Here is a 20,929-nt window from a genome sequence, read left to right as displayed (position 1 = left end):
TGATAGAATTGTGACAATTTCAAAAAATGTATATCATTTCATATTGGTATTTTGGATATTAATTTTCTTTTAATGCTTAGTTTATTGTTGAATGTGGATATTGTTCATTCTTTTCAGGAGGATTTTATCTAACATTGTGAACTTTTAAAAACTCTGTGATACAATTAAATATAATCAAAATGATTGACAATAACTGGTCGAGTCCAACTCGACTCAAACTCACTCAAAGACAGAAATCATCCGAATATGAGGATAGCTTACGGTCCCCTCATGGATCGATGGAATTCGGTCTGGATAAATGTAGACTAGAACGTCAAGGAAGCTTACGACGTCGTCCACGAACTCCAATATCCAGTCCAAGTAATGTTCCTTGTACAGATGTAATTCTTCATCACCTGGTAAATCTACAATCTCAGATTTTATTTTCAGTTATACACATATTAAACAAAAGAAATATGATTATTATAATTAGTATACACAGTTGATATATTGGTCATGAAATACTGCATCGGTGGTTTTCTTCATAAAAAAAAAACCTATTGTTAACCCAAGACCTGGATTAGTATAATTCTGAAAACCTGACATAACCTCATTTTGTTTTCTTATTTTCTTTTCCATCTTTCTATCTCTTGTCTTCATTTTAAATAATTATTTTATATTTTTTTAAAGAATTTTAAAAATAAATTATTTAACTAAAACTTGGATGTTGACAATGATGTTTTGTATATTTTGTAGATTTCTGTAAATGGATTAGAAGTTTTATGTCTGATGGTAGACCGTATGGGAGAAGAGTTTAAACCACATGTCTCTACAGGTATTTTAACAATGTTTCTGACAAAAATAATATTTCCAAAGGCAGTGTTCAGTATCTTGGCAAATTATGTATATTTGTTTAGTAACATGTACCTGTAACTTTTATCATTTGTGAGAAAATGTTCTTCCCAGATTCAATTTCAGTTCAAGGGAGAAAACTCTTCCTGTTGTCATATTCTTATCATACATCTATGGATAGTATATAGATCTGATAATTGTTTGCATATTTCCCTCATGCAAGATCCATTTGACAGCAATAAATCGATAAGAAAAAAATATTAGGCATGAGATATAAAGTTCATGTTAGAAAAATACTCAATTTTCACTACTTAAACATAGTTGTGCCATACACCAAATCGTCTGCTGGAAGTAGGAATGAAATATTCATATTAAGCATTAACTATTAACAACAACAAATTGAAACCCCACAACAAGTGTCAGTTTCAATTCTCAAAATATGAAATTTATGACCAGGGTTTTAAAATCTTTCTATTTATTCATGTGTTGATAATCATATTAATAACCACCTTTGACTTATTACATCAGTTATCAGATATTTATAGTTTCTTTGATTGTAATTACTAATATTATATTTTGTAACTTTTATTGAGTCCAAAAATGTTTGTGGCTTAGCTTAAAGATACATTATGGGAGATTAGATTAAGAGCTGGCAGTTCTCACTATAATAGTTTAAAACTAGATAATGTAAAGGGAATTTTCTGAAAGTTTCAGTCAAATTGATCCAATCATCAGTGAGCGTTGAGCAGCAGATCGGATTACAATCCAGTAAATATCACAGACTGGCGATAACATCAAGAGTTTATTAATGTTAATTAATAATTTAGATAACATTTCAGGCCTAAAGAAAGACCTGCAATAGGCAGATTTAGCTCTTGCATAATGTATGTTTAAGTGGTTGGTTTGTACTTTAGTATCTTTACATATCTACTGACAAATTAAACTGAATGTTTGTGAAATAAGGTTTATATTTTTCCAGTGTTACCAGCATGTATAGATCGTCTTGGTGATGCCAAAGATCAGGTCCGAGATCAAGCCCAACAATTATTATTAAAATTAATGCTTCCAGCTTCTTCTCCACAGGTAATGTATAGTGAAATATTAAAAAAAATATATTAATTTTGTTTTTCTTGGCTTAAAATTAGCTAGAGAAAAAATGATCTCATTTTTCCCTAACACAATTAATTTATTAACAGATTGTCTTTGATGCTTATTTTTGTTTTACTTAAAGCTGTCATTTTGTGTCAGATTGATTGATCTGCTATTAATAAAAAATAAATTTAAAATAAAATCATCCGTCTTCAAAGTCTTATTGTATTGAATAACATAATTGAGTACCATGTACATGTAACAATATTTTTATAAGGATAATTTGATTGATATTAATATGTGTTTGTTGATGTTTCAGTATGTGTTTGAGCGTATGATGCCGGCCTTTAATCATAAGTTATGGCATGTACGAGAAGGTTGTTTAATCTGTTTAGCTGCTACTATTAACAGGTACGCTTCGTAAAAAAAACATCTTAACATTTTTAATATAATGTTAATAAAGAGGAAGAAAAAAGAAACTGTCCAATAATGCAACAGACTCCTTTGTCGTTTCAACTCTTCGGCTTATTGTGTGCTGTTTTATGCATGTGTCCCACTGATACTACCTAGTCTAATTATGTTTTACTAACAGAGGTGCTTTTAGTGTTGATTACTTTATGAGATGATCATTTTTATTTTTAATGAATTTTAGATATGGTGCTCGAAGCCTTCAGCTGTCAAAAATAGTTCCTTCCATCTGTAAACTTCTTGAAGATCAAAATGCACAGGTAAATTATAAATAGGCTATAGCCATTGTAGTTATCTCCCTTTGCTGACTTGCCTCAAACACTTTTGATTGTATCCATTACATATTGATCTAACCAGTTTGCATGGGAGGTTACCGTAGGGTTCATATTGATGAACTTTTACTAAACAGTGTAAAATTTTGTTCTATAAGTTTATCCCAGAATCCATTATGTGCACACCAAATGTAACGCTTGAATAAATAGACCATTCATCACACATCAAACATAATCCAGTTTATTTAAAAATTATTTCAGATCGTGATGACATAAAAACAGGGTTTGAGCTATAAAAAAAAAAAAAAGCTCTCTTATTGGATTTTATTGTCTGCGATATCACCTCGGTGGAAGCGGACGTAAAATACAACTAACTCATCATCATATTGGATTTTATTCTGAAATAACTAAGGACTAAAACTTTCAGGATCATAGATACAGTTACAGCAAGACTTATTGGAGAATTCAAACATTCTGAGATAAACAATCTGCAATGTACTCAAAATAATCACAAGTTGATGGTTTTGTAACAGATTAGATATTAAAAAAAACATGAGACAAGTTTTGGTTGTTAATAAAATTCTAATTCTATAATACCAGAAGTAGAATAAAATTCTGATTCTATAATACCAGAAGTAGAATAAATACGGAAGTAGAATATTTATACAACCTGAATTGAAAGTGTACATGCCTGTATACTAAACAATCTAATGAAGCAGTTTAGATTATAGGGAATGGCACTGCTCAAGTATTAATGGTATACCTTATAACTTGTAGTACATGTTATGTAATTATTTAAATAAATTGCAAATGAAACTTTGAAATTAGGTGTTCACAAAATTCCTGACTTTAGTCTTATCGTGTGAGATTTTTCATTCAAATTTCTTAAACTCTTGTTTGTATTGAAAATGAATAAGTACCATGTTTTTTTTTTATATTACTAGGTACGAGAAGAAGCTATAAATACAATGACTGAGATTTATCGACATGTAGGAGAACGAGTTCGAATTGATCTAGGTCGCAAAACTATACCACCTCAAAGGTAGGACTTTCTCTTAAAAAGATACTCAGTTCACAGACTAGGTAATTAAAGAAATAATTGCTTTAACACATTTTGATCTGTAATTTCAAGGAAATTACTTTCTGTTTCCAGAATTATCGCCAACATGTCGTATACCTGTCGTATATCGATGTCAATAGCCAATATTATTACCTATGATACTGGTAGCAACTCATGATTATCAAGACTTCATTCATGATTATCAAGACAGTCAAACTTCATTCGTGATTATCGATACAATCAATTTTTTGTGCACACCTCTGGTTATTAATCTCAAAATATTATTGAAATAATTGAGCCTTTTATTGTAAGCAAAACCTGTCGAAACATTTTTAAAATAATTTTCCTGTAAAAGTTTTAGGAAGTACATGTACATGTATATAATCGGATTAAACACAGGATATACCTGAGCAACTTGGTAATATTTGAACAACTAGACCACAGAATGTCATCAAATCATTGTTATGTCAGGTTTGGTTGGTTTCCAAAGTAATCATGACATTTAACACTGTGATAATAATGGTGGTGACTTTTGGCTTATGACCCATGGCCAAAATTTGTAATATTGTTTTCCCCCCAAAAAAATGTCACCATTACAGAGATTTATTGTATGGTGGAAAGGTTTGTTAAACTTAAATTAACCAGTTATATCATGTTGTTCTTAAAAATTTGAAAGATGAAATTGGGAAGCTGCGAATTTTGACAGGGAGATAACTTGAATGTTTCTATATTTTAGATTAAAACAGTTATTTACAAGATTTGATGAAGTAAAATCATCAGGAAATATGTTACCTACAGCTGATATAGGTTAGTTGTTTGAATTACTTCATTAAAGGTACAATCTCCTGCTTAAATATGAAATATCTCAATTTACTAATTTTGGACTGAGTTGACTAAGTAGAATAGATCGCAAAATGAAGCAGTGTCTTAAGCCCGCAACTGAGAACAACTGACCGCAACTGAGAGGATACGATCAGTTGTGTGTTGGTGTCGATGTGTGCATGCTTGTGACTGGAAAACAAGTAGTGTGTTTCCTCATAAAATTTTTTTTTTTAGTTTTAGACCTTAGTTTTATTCATGTTTAGTATAGGATATTGTTCCTTTTTCTTGTTCATCTATTACACAATATCACCACTGGAATAATAATGTACTACTGTATTTAACCAAACATTATACATGCAGTAAACTATGTATTTGATACATTTAAAGTTTGTCACAGTTTCACATAACATTCTTTGTACATAAAAAAATACCTCATAAAAATACATTACATTGTTGACAGTTATACCTAACACATCTTTGCAATCTTTTACATTTATTCTTATCTGAATAAAATACTATTTTGTTGGAAGTACCTCTTTAATTTTTCTTGTGAAATGAATTTTTTTTGATTTTTGTGTTATTTTAGATTAATACATATTCTAATTCTGAATTAATGTTTCAAATGGTAAACTAAGATTAAGACTCTTAATAAGATAGATAAATACGTTTGATTCCATTCTTGTATTTTCTCTTGAACAAATGTTAAAATGTGTTCTACTTTATACACTTTTTGGCACGACTTGAAAACACAGCAAGAGTCCCCTTTCTCTCTTTTACATATTCTACAATGTTTCCTAGCTGTAAACTAATAGACTGTGTTTACAGATTATGCAAATATATTTTGAACAATGAAATAATGCAATAAACTTACATATTGCATATTTATTGAGAATTTGACCCAGTTTAAATCTATTATTCAAACAGACATTGACATAGAATACCATTAATATTAATAAATAGTATATGAATTGTATTGAGGTAATCCAAAATGATTTAATGTAATAAAAGAGTTATATTTGGAATACTTTGTGACCTGGGATCAACAGTGAATTATGATTTAATCATTAGTTTTATATGATGTTTTTATGAGACTTTTGATGTTAATTGTGTGATATTGGCATCATTTATTTGTTAGACAATCAAAATAGATCTAAGTTACAGATATTAAATAATAATGGTGGTAGAGACATGTTATTGTGTCAAATGAATTGCCCTTTAAATTGGTTCTATTGGCTTTTCCTATTAACATAGTAGTATAGATAAGAAGTAGGCCTAAATATTTAATGTATCACTGTGTGTTTAATATATAGATCAACTTTAATCCCATACTTCAATCTGTCGCCATTTCTATAGTTTTGTACCAACAGTAACAGGCACAGTTTGGTATAATCTGTTCGATCAAGCATGTAATTTTTCCTGTAGAATAGAGACCTCCGATAGGGATGTGTATTGCAATATATTGCGATACTTGACAAAAAAGTATTGCTATATATTGGTTTGGTCTAGATTCAACAGTTTAAAGTAGCTAAGTCTCTAATTCAATATCATCCAAAGTCTTCGACATTGAAAACACAAATTATTTGTCAATTTAAATCAACATTGATTTTGTGATCTTACCAGGGAAAGATGGGCTTCTGATATCCAATATTTAAGACAAAATAAACGTTTTACTATTGGTACATGAATCGTGTACCATAATGCATTTCACTAGGGCCATGTATATCAAGGGATTCCGCTAGACATATTCCACAAGTCATGTCAAACAATGACGCCATATTCTTATCTGGAGAGCATGCATAATAAATACTATCGGTGTAGACCGGAATAACCAGACGCTAGAGATTGACATTCGATTGAGACTTCTATGGTATTGCGCCGAACATAACTGATTAGAGATTAGAGTAAAAACAGAAATGATTGAATGTAAATCAGTTTATATACATTCATATTACATTATTATATGCGTTGCGACCCATTTTTGTTAATTTCTAGGTCCCAAATATTAGTGATTTAGCTCCATTAATGTTTTTCTCGTTTTGTTTGATTTACCTTACAGCACAGGCTCTAAAAAAAAAAAAAAAAAAGAACCCATTATCACTACTTAAAAAATGCAACCAAGTATTGTCCGTTCAAATTTTATGTTATGATGTTGAAAAGTTTTACTGAATAATTGTGTATCTATTTGAATGACAATTTTCACTGAATGTACAGAGCGTGAGGTCTTTTTAATTCAGATCATCTCCTGTTAAATTGAGGATAATGTTACATTCTTGATATTATCTATGTTACATGATATAGTTCAAGTGGATGTGATTAAAAATAGCCTAGTTTGCTGACATATTTTCTGTATTGTGATTTTTTCAATAGAAATTTATAAAAAGGTATAAAATCTAGAGAATTCAATTGTTGCCATTGTGTCCTTGGATTTTATTTCAAACTGCATTCATAATTTAAAAAAAGGAAAATCAGTTATGGGTTGATTTGTATGCATCCAAGCCACATACAAAGCAACACTCTCAATGGAATTTTTAAAAATTTGTGGTATTGTTCATTTGGGACTAAGGCGAATACCTATTGCAATTCATATTTTTTTTTTATTTTAAATGCCTCATTACATTTATCTCCTGTTAAGATTCAAATTTATAAAACTTTACGAAAAATGTCTGATTTTGGGTTAAATTGTTCATTATGACATAAAAAGAAACTTTAATGAATTCCAAAGTTTTAAAAAATCGCTTTGTTGATATTGATTTTAGATTAAGATGCTTGTGGTCGTATTTCAAGGTTACATGTTCCTCCTATCTGTATCTGATATAAATTGATATTAAACATTTACGTACACATATCATAAAAGATTAGGTATGAAATTGTACTTATTTCTTTCTGTCCCTTTAACTGAAGACCTCCATGAATATTAATGAGGAATATTCTATTGTCCATGTGTTCTTTATTTACTGTGTTATCTTTATGTCATATAGAAATATTACACCTAGTTTTATACAACTAATATTTACAGGATAGGTAGCGTAAGTAGGAGATAGGTGGGTGGGTGGTTGACCACACAATGATTTTTCCAAATTTCATTCTTTAACTCTTTGTAGTTTAAATTTTATGGCAAAATTTAAGAAAAATGTTGCCTTGCTATGTTTACTGACTATGCAAACATGTAAAACTTTCAAATTTATAGTCTTATATAGTGTACATACTGTAATTTGACTTTTAAAACATTAATTTGCCCATACTTACACACCCAGATTTCACGGAGTATATTGATGTCACACCTGTATGTCTGTCGGTAAACAATTCTTATTAATGCTCTTCTGGTTATGGATATTTTTGAATTGTTTGGATAATCCTCAGGAGAAACCCTATGAAAATCAGAGTTGCACAAGGATGTTTCTCAAGAGTTACTACCCCTGTCACTGAAAATTTGTAAATATTCAACAGGTCAGTGTAACCATGTCAATGAAACCTTGTAAATTCTCTACAAGATTATGAGATTTTATTTTTCAAACTGGGAGTGATTGTGAATCATAAGAATAAATTCTATTGAAATTTAGACTCGTTGATCTATTTTAGTAGTTATTGCCCTGAAAAATCAATCCTACATAAAACTGGTGGTTGGTGCTTGTTCCTTGCTAGGGAATGTAATATTTTGATGGAAGTGTAAACCCCTGAAGATCTCCTTTAGCCTCGTACCTGTAGGTCCCAGCAACTGTTTTTCTGTTATGAAGGGTTTTAATAAGTGTTTGTAAAAGGGAAATCTTTACTTAGTTCACCTTTCATCAGGTAATCTGTAATATTAGACCAGCTCTTACTACAACAATATATCTAATATTACATAGATAGGTACAAAGTTGTAATTTACTCTGTTTGATGTTAGATAATAAATACTCTTTATATACTCTATACAATTCGAACACTTCTTAAGTCCTTACACAAATATATAGTAAACTACAAATTATTTACACCTATAGAATTCCATCTTATGATGATAAAACTTGATTAACGTGTCTAGTATTTCAGCTCTTCTAGAGTCCTTACCTAAGAATGAAACTAGGTTTCTTAAGTCAGTACCTACTAGATAGTTCTAAGTTATATTATTTACTAAATAAATATATTATAAACTCATTCAATATTTCATAGCAATAGATCATGAATATTGATATTGAAGTATTCTTTTCATTCATTTTTTGTTTGTATTGTGTTTCTTGTTTCTAGAGAAAAATTGTTCAAGATAAGTTTACTAAATCAGTGAGATGTCTTAAACTAAAGTGATAAATAAATAATCTGATTTCAATTTAGGCAATTTATTCATAAGTTTCAAGGTGTAATATAGGTACTATTAGATCACAAGGGGATCAGGTGTAGTGCCATGTAGGTAAATCAAATTGCCCAGGTGATCTGAAAATCTAGTTATCTTACCTATAAGCCCAGCCAATCAGTCCTCAAACTTATTATTTTATCTTTGATGAGGTAAAAACTAACAAGTTTTATTTGATTTACCTCTCGTTTATATGTAGATCAAACAGTTCAATAAACAGGTGTTTGATATGTGAAGTGATTGACAGCTAGAAAGTTGTCAGTTAGCTGCCATCATATGTAGGTATAATGTTGCTGGTTTTTTAGGTGTAAACAAACAAAAATGTTCACTAAAAATAAGTACTAAGATTTGAAGACCTGTAACCCCCCAAAAAATGAAATGAAGTGAAATTGGGTTTAAACCTCCTACTTTTCTGCACCAACTGGGCTAAATGAATACAGGTGAATGTCATGCAGTTTGCTTTGAAGGAAATATTGCCCAAATAGCAGGGTTTCCATTAAATTCCAACTACCAAGAGTTCTTTTACATGCACGCAAACATGTACAAAGGCCTTTGGTTTTTTTGCCGTCAATAATCAAGATATAGTTTTGACAGATAAGTTTAAATCGGCTACACACAGTCATTAATGCAAAATATCTTAATAAAGAGTATTTCAAAAGATATTTCAACAAATTGTCATTTTTGTTAAGCATATTCAGTTTTAATTCATTACTATATCGTAATTAAGAATCAGCTGTTGGGGTGTCCATGATGATGTTTATTATTGATGTAAACAATCTGATATTAAACTAAAGATTGTTGTGGGTGTATATAACAATAGAAGGTTATAACCAATACTAGAGTAATATGGTAGATATTATATATCATAGCTGGAGGCAGATTAATTTGATATAAGTAAAAACATGTAAACAATCTGTTGTCGTCGACATAGGTATGATACATTTACAAACTTAACAATTGATATTGATCCTCTATCAAAAATCGAGTTTACTTTCCCTTCAAAGCATATCATTAGACTCTTAATGAATATATAAATAAGTAAATGAAATAGCCATTTATTCACTTTTACATTTATCATTTATTGTTCCAGAAATAGCAATGGGTGTCAACTGACTTGGATATGTTTTTGCGTTCTTTTCTGTCTTTCTAATGGTGTTTATTCATTCGCAACTCGTAGGCTTTTATTAAACAAACTTATCTACTTATCTCGTCTTTTATCCAACAGAAGACAAAACATGTTGACCTTTCTTTCTTATTGACAAACCGTTAATTAAGACAGGTATTATTCTAAAACATCAACAAAACCCACTATCCACTCACAGTTTACCCTTTCATCAATATACTAATTGTGGGGTCAAGTGTTAAAATGTTGGTCGAGGGTCACCTTATGTCAAAGGTCACCATAAAAAAGGTTGATGCAGTGTGTTTTTATTGCATTGAGAAAAAATTTATGGGTAATTAGCTCCTTAAAAAAGAAGAGTTTTGTTTTCAAGTTTTGACAGATTTTTTCCTTCTTTTAAAGTGGGTTGAATTAGTTGGTACAATGACCATGTAAGCCTTAAATGATTCATACCAGATATATTCCAAACAAATATTACTGTCTTTATATTGAGAATAAAGATTGGACTGGTTATTTATATCATTTTTAGGGCTTGCTCTAGATGCTTAGTCAATATTTTCATTACCCAAAAACATTAGTCAGAAATTTGATAGTGAAGTAAATGAAAACACACAATGCCAGTAAAAGTTTTAGCATCAATAATCTAAACTTTAAAAATATCTATATGTAATTAAAAACAATTTTTTTCAGCTTATGGAATATAAAGACTAATTTTGAGAAACATGGTACATGTACGCTTATATCTGACATTATTGCTACATAGCTTGATTCTAAACTGCTGTTATCGTAACTTTGTAGAAATACATGAACTGAACATTTTGAAAGATCTTGATTAAAATCACAATCTTCAAAAGTAACCTAAAATGTACTTAAATAGGGGGTCAGAGAAAGACCAAATCTGTTATTTGTGAAAGATATATATAATGAGATAATTTTATTCTGATCAGCTGTTAAGGTAAATACAAAAATCTCTTGTGGACTGGTGACTACATGTAAGTTGGCTGTGGTTTAAATCACACGCAAATATATTATAGACCTGGTCTTGTTGACCCCCTGGCTTGATTTGATTACGCTCTGTTTACGGTTTTAATGAATAACATTAGCATTTCATTATCACTAATTATTTACCATGTATATACCAAAGCTTATCTTTTATGTTTAGATCAAAATATTGTAATTGCTGACAGCCAGTTTGTATTTATTTAGTGATTTGTTATTATTATTTATCTTATCTTTCAGTAATTACTGAATTAGGTTTATTTATTAATTTGATTTTTTACCAATGGGAGGTTTTGGAATAAATAGAAATAGATTTATCAAATTATTGGTAATTTTTTTTTCGTTTATTGACTCCAATTCAATAATTTCTTATAAAATAAAGAATCCATTTAACTGTTTATGACAGTATTTTTTATATTATGACAAATATTTTACAATTTATATTGTATATTGATGCAATTTCACTTTTTTTCTATTTAAAAACTTCTTTCTAAGTTATTAATTAGCTACCTATGCCATTGTATGGTTTGTGTCTGCTATTATGTGGTTTGTGTTTGTGAATATCATAAATGAACATTAATTAGGGGAGTAACCCCCCTTAGTTTATAAACAAACAATGGATAGACTAATTATTGCTGAGTATAGAATTGTTAGGTTGTCGTGAAGAAACTTAGTAAACAATTCGTACTTGCCTACACACAGTCCCACTTACAGTAGTCCCTAAAACCATTGCCTTGCTCTGATGATCTAAATAAAAGAGCGAACCACTTAAAACATGATCAAGTTACTGTCCTATATTTTAATATATATATTGATGATTCACGAAAATCACTTTAACTATTGATATGAAATAATGATTGTTAAAAGATAGCATATATTTTATAATTCATGATCAAAAATCTGAGTAAATATTGAATAAAATACTGAATGAATTAAGAAATTTGATATGTTTATATAATGTTGAATGATCTTCCTCATTGCTTTTATCAAAGTTGATGACATTTTACAAATAGTTGCTAAAATAGCCCTGAAAAATAATTTTTTATTTAGATAGATAATGAATTAGTTCATATGTTCGTATGATGAACTAATATTGATCATTTTCCTAGACAAATCATTTCACGGTTCTTGCATTGGACCAGTTTGAAATTTGTGTGTGCACATTGTCAATTCCAATCAAACAGTGCTTGTATGCTTTTTCTGTTCCTGACAAGCTGTAGAAAGTGTTGGCAAAGGCAATCTGATGTTTCCGTTTTGTATCTCGCAACCAGATGAAAACCTTAAGTCCCCTTGATTAGTCTTGAATATCCTTGAATTAAATCTTGGAGAAGACAGAAAAAAGTTTCCAAGTGTTGACACTTTTTCTAAGAAGCAACACTCAAGTTGAGTTTAGAAAATAATTTATCTAAAAGAGTATGGTGATTGTTTTTTGTGATCAAGGATATGCATTTTATGTTGATTTAAAGGTAACAAACTATAAAAACAGAAATCAACTCAACATAAAAGTTTTCTAGATGATTAGATAATTATCTATCAGGTGGAAAATAAAAAAGATATTTCTGTCAAGGTGATTCATTTCATACTACAGTATTGATCAAATATTTATACATCTATGTAGATTGGCCTGGGAATATATCAAACTCATTTTGTATGAAAAAAAAAAGTAATTTGTGGAGATGGAAAGCTAGATTTCTTTTGAAATTAACAAGAAAAAGAAAGGTGATTTGTCTTCTAACACAGTTTATGTCCTTGAATGTCATTAACACTTATAAAATGACATATGACAGTCTGCAATAAAATAGAGAGAGAAAAGTCATGTTTGCTACATCAGAGTTTGATCAGTCTAGTATAATAAACATGCCATTCTGGTCTACAGTGAGTAATGATAATTACCGTTAAGTCATGTTCATAAAAATAAAAGCAAAACACTTGACTCATTCACTATACACATATACCTGGCTCTGTTTTTTTAACAAGCTGGAGAAAATAACATAATGATATGACTGGGCTTTATCAACTATTCAATTTTTTTAAATATTTTAATCCATTTTTATATGCCAACATGAAATTATTGGTCATTTCTTAATTGTCATTTATGCACAATGTTTTCTGTCCGTTTGACAAAGAAGCATAATGATTTTAAACAATTTAAAAGAATTACTCTCAGTTATTGTTCTTGATGACTTTGAAATATCTTTTGGATGCTCTCATACTTCTTTTATTATAAAAAATAATGTGAATTCCTCAGATATTTCAGTTTCTGTTGGATAAGTTAGAGTATCTTGACATGAACATCTTTTAATACATCATAAAGAAATCTTGTGTGGAATAGCTCAAAAGAGTTGTGACTGTCAAACAATGAAAATAAAAATAGAATGCCACTAATTCATCTTGGATATAAATAAAATGCCACTAATTCATCTTGGATAGAAAACAAAGTATTAAATAATGTTATTAAAAAAAAACAAATTAAAAGTGACAATAACAAATAAGACAAAACAACAATTATAGTGTGGTTTGTATACTGTAACTATATTAGAACTAGTTGTGCAACAATCACCGGTTTTTTTATGGTTTGGAATGTTGACTAGGTATTTCACCACTAAAACAAGAAAGGGCTAAATTTAGGTCACCAATTTATCAATCAAAAATTCATATTTTGGTTCAAAAGGTAAATTATTTCATCAGTGCATGTCTTATTTTACGACATTTTGATTTATTGTTTTAATTTTAGTCTAGTTTAGTTGTTTTAAAACCATGTGGTAGGGAAATGATTCACAGGTGTTTTAAAAATCCCTCTACAATAGGGTTAGCCATTCCCTAGAGGTGAAATGGACTGGTCCGTGACTATTGTATACACATACCTATATTCGACTGTGATATATTCTTGATATTGCCCAGGGAATTATTACATATTTAATGTTTATTTCCATATAGATAGATGGAAACCTGTTAATAAGTAATGATATATCATGAATACAAAGTGTGGTAAATGTCATATTTTACTGTGGTATATGATGTTTTTCTGTGAGTTATTGAAGTTATATACCCTACTAGTAACCTGAGAAATATTGTCACACTAGACTATTGTTAATTGGACTATTGCCATCATACCTGATTACATACCTAGCTGGAGTTACTGTCCTTCTCTGAACATTCCAACTAAAAAAAAAAAAACCCACATGGTCGAAGTAGCAGAGATGTGACATCTTCGTTCAACACAGGCAGTGTGATCGGCACAAGTTTCTTAATTAATAGTGTAAACAAATTTACGTCAAATATTTTAAATTGTGAAAATATTTGAAATCTCAATTGGAAGTGTTTATTTGTCGACAATTTAGTTTACACTGGTTGAAATATTCAGTGGTATCTTCTATTAGAACTGTTTAATGTTTTGTGGAAGAAATAAGGCAGTGAAAGTCTGTGGGTGAAATTTATTCTGATTGTGTGTTTTGGAATTTTTTGATTCAAGTCTCTCATTTTATGGAAGTGTGAAAAATTTTGTAAAAAATTAGCTTGTGAGTGAATGATCACTTATAATTGAAGCATTGAGTGATATATGTGAAGTTATTGAAATGTAAAATTAATTTTGTAACCAGGTGATATTTCTGTGATTATAGTAAGTATAGAATTATGATATAAAGCCCCCAAAATTAAATTAGATATTTGTTGCCCATAAATAATTGTTTTTCTATCATCTTATTTTGGTATGAAAGAAGATGAATTTTTGACTGCACTACTGAATTTTGTCACAAGTGTAAATTTTCCACATTAATAGATTAATTAAATTAAATATATGGATGAAATAATTCAGGTGTGTAGGTAACTATGAAGATATAAACAGGTCAATAGGTTTAAAACTTATAGTAGCTGACTATCAATGTCTTAAATATAACTTAATATATTCTGTGTTTACCTAAATCTTAACGAGATTAATCAGGGGAAAATCAATACCATAACATAGAATAATTAATTAGAAATTAACTTGATTACAATTAAAACTTTTAAAATCAGATAAAGATTATTTATATTTAATAGATAATGAATTTTTAGCAAGTAAGGCGAATGATTAAAATAATTATGAATCAAACACGCATATAGACCTTAGCCTGTTCAGGCCTTTTTGTAATAGCACATACATGTACTATGTAGTGAAACCTCATTCACGGATCAAAACATAGCCACCTTAAAAATACTGTCAAACTTTTTGGGGGGTGGGGAGGATTGAATTTATTGCATATAAGAAATCTTTATGTACAATTTCAACCTGAGCTTCTTTTGTAAAACCTGTTAAAATATCTTCTATTTGAATAACTGTTTTGAATTACCTGTTGACCTTGACTGGTCAGATCGTGTCCGTCCGTTTTAAGCTCGTCTGGCTCGACCTTATAAACATCTTGTCAAAAATTTGGCCATTCTACCACTTGTGAACCATCTTCTGACAGTTGTTCAATCCCTTTAATCTTCAATAATATTCTGCAAATATTCAGAAGATATCCCTGAGATATTTGTTATTAAGTTGTGAGGTAGAGACAGGTGAAGATTTTAAAATACCAGGGGAAGTAGCCACTTAAACTCAATAAATTCAAATTTTTGTCTGTTTTGCTTTTTGGAGACAGTGTGTCAAAAAGTTAAAAAAATTATGTAAATTTTTCTTCAAGCTTAAGTTCTAGGTCAGATGACATTTTTTTTTATGGGGGGGATATTTCTAGAAAGTGAAGTATTTTAGTTTTGAATATATCTATACCAATTAAAGTTATGGTCACTGTGTTCAAAGCCTTGAAACAAAACAATAATCAAAGCCATTTTAAAATTGTAGGAAAAACAATGAACATACATATTTTGATATTGTAAGTATTCTGATGATTGAATATCTCATGTGATTTACATGACGAGTAGATTGTACCTGTCATCTGGTCAGGTAATTTACCTGTGTATCAGTTAATTAATTACCTGTATATGCTACCTTGTCCAATACAGGCGATATATCCATATAACACACCTGTCCAAAGTCACTTACCTGATGGAATCTACAAAGCTTTAAACATTCCAGAAAATGTAATGAGCTAACTATCTGTTTCAAATTTGTCTTCCCAGAAAAAAAAGTAATTATAAATTATACCATTAATTACCCTATTGTACATCATTTGTCAGTTGGTCAAAACCCTTTTAAACCCAAATAATTTACTTCTTCAAAACATACAATTAAGAAAAAAAAAGTTTTATGCCTTTTGACTGACTTCATTAAGCTCTCATTGCATATTTCCCCATAACAGAAGGAAATAAAATACTTCTTTGAAACTTAATAATAATATAAGAATAATTGTCATTATTTTTCCTCTTTGTGTCATGCTAACTGTAAAATAAGGCTTAAATCACATAAGAATAAAATGGACACATAATTTTAAAATTTTAAAAACGGAACAACTTGTTCTTGCTTAACTTGATTTTTCCCCCATTTAATGTTTTTATTTGAATTCAAATATACTCAAGAATAATGTCAGGTTTGTTGAAACGTTGGATCAGCTGTACATGTAATAGTTTTAAAGTCAAGTTAGGACACTGACAGTAGTGTAATAACTATGAAATATGTACAAAATTTAAGTAATAATAGAGCACCTTGTACAGGTATGTTACAGTTAATTGGATAATATGATTTATAAATGATGTTAAAACCATTAATTAATTATTTAATCTCATAATTAAAGTTATGTGACTATTGTTGGGTGATTTATTGTAATTTGAAAAGTAAGTTAGTAGCTCAAAAGGGAGTGTGTTTCCAGTTACAATCCTATTTTGACATAGATACCAAATGAAAATATAAAATAGTTCAAATCATAAATAAGAACAAGAATAAGTTATTTTAAAAAAGTCATGTCAGACACATGTCTTATGTGATTTATTCTTATAATAATGATATACAGGTCATGTTTAAGGTTTTAATATATTTATAACCCTTAATTCTTTACTTGGTTTGTGATATTTCTATCTAGGTAAGAAACGTATATGAATACTGAAAGTATATTCTCATCCAACTGATTTTAAATTCTTATGTGGTGATTTATAGAGATGTTATCTATATTGATAGTAACTATAATATTAAATGTATTGGAATAACTGTCATAGATTTATAACCTTTACTTAGGTCACTGTTATAAATTATCTAGGTTTATAGATACTCAAAGATTTCCCTAAATAATCAAAAACAGCTGTGGTGGTCAATTTAGCAAGGGGTCATCATATGTCTACATCTTCACATAGTTTATAATATAGTAGGCTGCAAATTGGCTATAAGCAAAACGTAAGCTTATCATTGATATATGCATAAAATTTTGTTGTACTAGTTGCCCACTGTTTAGACCGTGTATACCCCCCCCCCCCCCTTCCCTGTCTAGAAAGGACCTTTCTTTATTATGTAACATTTTATCATGGTCAAATTATTATTCTATGCATAGTAGAATTAAAATGAAAGTAAAATGAATGAACAATTGAAATCTGGAATGATTTGTGATATTGACTATTCGAGTATCATTGTTTTATTATTGCTCGATAAGTTAAACAGATCAAGTATATTTAATATCTGTATTTTGAAGATCAAGAGGGGTGTTTAATATTACACCTGAATCAACATAATAAATCATAAATAGACAGTTTAATATATCAATTAGAACTTTGAATACTTTGATATGTAACTTAATGTGCAAAGGTGTACAAATTTATTAAAGCTAAATATCTAAAACAAATATAAATCAGCTACAAACTGTAGATATGAAATATTTTGAATGTTTTTAATTTAGGGCATGTAATTAATTTTAATATTTTATGATTACTTTGTAGACAAAGCTTCAGGGCAAACATAATCACTACGGTATTTATAAATTATAAAGATAAATTAACTTTATGCAATATTTTATAGGGTATGATTTTGAATATTAATTATTAATAAAATAATAGGATTAATTAATTTAGCTTGAACTACTGATTTAATTTTTTTAAATATTGCACTATAATAATAGTTTATTGTTCTTTTGATCTTCAGAACTACCTCATTGTGACATGGTCAGTTGCCTCATTTCTATAATCTACACCCAAGATTAGATATTCTGTGATACAACTACTGAGATTCTCATCTGTTAACATATTTTACTGTAAAAGAATCTCAAATTTAGAAGTAAAATTGACACTATAGTTGAAAACTCTGCACTCTTTAAAAACAAATCAGAAACAAAACTGTTAATACTGACTGTATTAATAAATAAGTAATATTTTACTTATGTATGGGACAACGTAGATATTGTTTGAAATGACATCATTGTTATATAGTGATTAATATAACATGGTTCACCGTTGATTACATATCAAATAAAATACCTACATAACACTGATCAGGCTATTGTCCTGTTATGTTTGTGTCTGTTTATTATCAGATTTACTCAAATACTGGATTAATGATTAACTGATTTAATCCAATAATCCACCTGCTGGTCTTTTGAAGTGTTTTAATTAGTTTGTTACAACTGTGATTTACGTGGACATGTTGAAACATAGGTAAACTATTTTCATTTAGACCTACTTACTTGTCTTGCAGCTTTGTGATTTAATAGTGGCTTCTTTTACATAATTACTGTTTCTGCGAATGGTGATGAGGTAAAAGTCACTGTATATACACTGTTTGGATTTTTACTTGCTTTAAAAATTCGTCTGTGATATATTTGTTACGTCAAAACTTTTAAAGTCAATTTCTGTTCATTGTGTGGATCCAAACATCCTAACTTAAAGTGTAAAAAAACACTTTGTGTAAAATCTACAATTTATAGGATTACAGTAAGATAGATGACATTAAAAAGACATCTTTAAAGAATGTTTTCTAAGGATTAGATTAGATGAAACAATTGCATTATAAAGTGTACATGTGGGTCGATTAATAACAAGTATCCAAATATACCTGTTGTTATAAATTATTATAAAAAAATCTCTGGTTGTTCAAATCCTTGTACAGGAAGTCCAACTACAAGTCGACTCAAAATAGGAAAGTCTTTCATAAATAATTTTCGTCCGAGGAACTTTAGTGCACATTTGCTAATACTTATATTTTTTTAGAGGAACTTGACTATAGTTACTTAGTGGAAAATTCCTGGATATATTTCTAATTTTGGATTAATTTGTCTTGTGTAAGGATTGTGTGGAAATTATTATTAGAAAATCGTGGAATATTAAAGATGTGATATTTGAAACCTATGCATTGTCAGAAGCAAGTCTTGTGTTTATAAACCATCTTGACATTGTGTAAATTTATGCACAGTGTTGTGAAAGGGGCTATGATTGAAAACGAATACCTCTACTATGGAAGGTGAAGGAGTGTTCGACGGGAAGGGTGATTTGTTCACCTCTCCGCTCATGCACTACACGTCCCCATTCAGTGATTTTAAGGAATTATATGAAGATATTGAGAGACCAAGTCTACTTCCTGTTCCTGTTTTTGTGTTTCCTTCTACAAGTAAGTTTTGATATCAGTTATAATTATCTCATTTTATGTATACTTCAATTGGTGATTTAATCTGTAGGTAAAAAGAAATTAAGAAGAACTGTGGGATGGTTGACATCCCTGACTGTATATAGTTGATATGCACTTTCTACACATTTAAAGTCACCAGTCAAGCCACTGCTAAGAATCCTCATAAATGCACCTCTCTGAAGAGCATTTAATCATTGACAAGTAACACAATGAACAAAAGATGGAATAGAAATTACTGGTTAAACAGGCATTATGCAAGAGCAAAACCTGTCTATTGCAGGTCTTTCTTTATGTCTTAAATGTTATATAAATTAATTGACGCTAATTAACTTACCATAACCAACTCTAGATGCCATCGGATACTCTAGATTTTGAATAGATTTAAATACGATGTGCGGTTGATGATTTGATGTAAAAAAGGATAAGCAAGACTTTGTATATCGTAACGACACTAGCAATAACAATTGAGGCTACACTGTAATTGTAACTGTGATAGCTTGGCTCGTTGTGCAGTAATTTGACTGAAATGTTTAACCTCTCCCCTATTCATTATCAATTTCTTAACTATTATAGTGAGAACAACATGTATCAGCTCTTTATCCAATGTTACATAATGTCCCTTTAATTAACTTTTCTATGATGGTACTATTCCTTATTGTAAAGGAAATGATGAACGCTGTTTGAAATATGAAGCAATGCTGAAATAGTCTCAAGAGTCAAAGTTATCAGAGGACTCAATGCTTTAATTGAAACTGTTGGGTCAATGCCTGTATTATGGTATAATATAGATTATATTAATTAATAATATTATGCTATAAACACATTTCAACCATTAGATTGATGTAATTATGCTTTATAACACCTTGTTTTATAATTGTATATTTATAAATAAGGTACTTAAATTGTATTAAATACCTTATTTGATCATCAACTTGAAAGTAAACATTTAGTTTTACACAAAAACTAAATAAGAACATAGTGATTCAGTGATCAAAAACTATTGCTTATCAGTAAGATAACATTTTTCACAAACATAATTGTAGCTGATAGGATATAGTTCCAGATTCCAGATGTCTTCAGTTATATTTGTTGATTGCATCAGGTCTTTGACTTTTTTTTGCGGACACAACAACATACTCTGAAGATTTAAATTATCATCTGATTGAGTTGTTGAAGCTCTAGATGCTGAAGTTACCATCTAATTGATTTGAAATTTATGTACAGTGTTTATATACAAGAGATGCAGATGTCCTTTTCAGATACTTACTACCTGAAAATCACTTTGAAAATCTGGTTGACTCTTTAATGTTTTCATCTGATTGATTTGAAATTATGCCCAATATTTATGCTCATTAGAATTGATTTATGAGTTATTGCCATTGGTCACTTTGTTAAAGTTGTCATTCGATTGTTTATGTTCATAAGATGA

The 20,929-nt window shown here is 29.5% G+C and overlaps 1 protein-coding gene across 4 annotated transcripts in view; it reads left to right on the top strand.

The window, feature by feature from the left end:
* Positions 1–20,929, top strand: part of LOC126822477 (CLIP-associating protein 1) — a 78,936-nt gene that overhangs the window by 10,714 nt on the left and 47,293 nt on the right. For all 4 annotated transcript variants that reach the window (XM_050551398.2, XM_050551397.1, XM_050551395.2 and 1 more), the window contains exons 2-8: positions 118–398; positions 736–814; positions 1,811–1,914; positions 2,240–2,331; positions 2,573–2,648; positions 3,605–3,702; positions 4,457–4,527. In XM_050551398.2, the coding sequence (XP_050407355.1) occupies positions 180–398; positions 736–814; positions 1,811–1,914; positions 2,240–2,331; positions 2,573–2,648; positions 3,605–3,702; positions 4,457–4,527 (739 nt within the window). In that variant the 5' untranslated portion in view covers positions 118–179. The remainder of the gene's footprint in view (positions 1–117; positions 399–735; positions 815–1,810; positions 1,915–2,239; positions 2,332–2,572; positions 2,649–3,604; positions 3,703–4,456; positions 4,528–20,929) is intronic.

Source organism: Patella vulgata, chromosome 5, assembly GCF_932274485.2.
Source record: "Patella vulgata chromosome 5, xgPatVulg1.2, whole genome shotgun sequence".
NCBI lineage: Eukaryota > Metazoa > Mollusca > Gastropoda > Patellidae > Patella > Patella vulgata.
The sequence above is the reverse complement of the archived record's forward strand: the minus strand, read 5'-3'. Positions and strand labels throughout refer to the sequence as shown.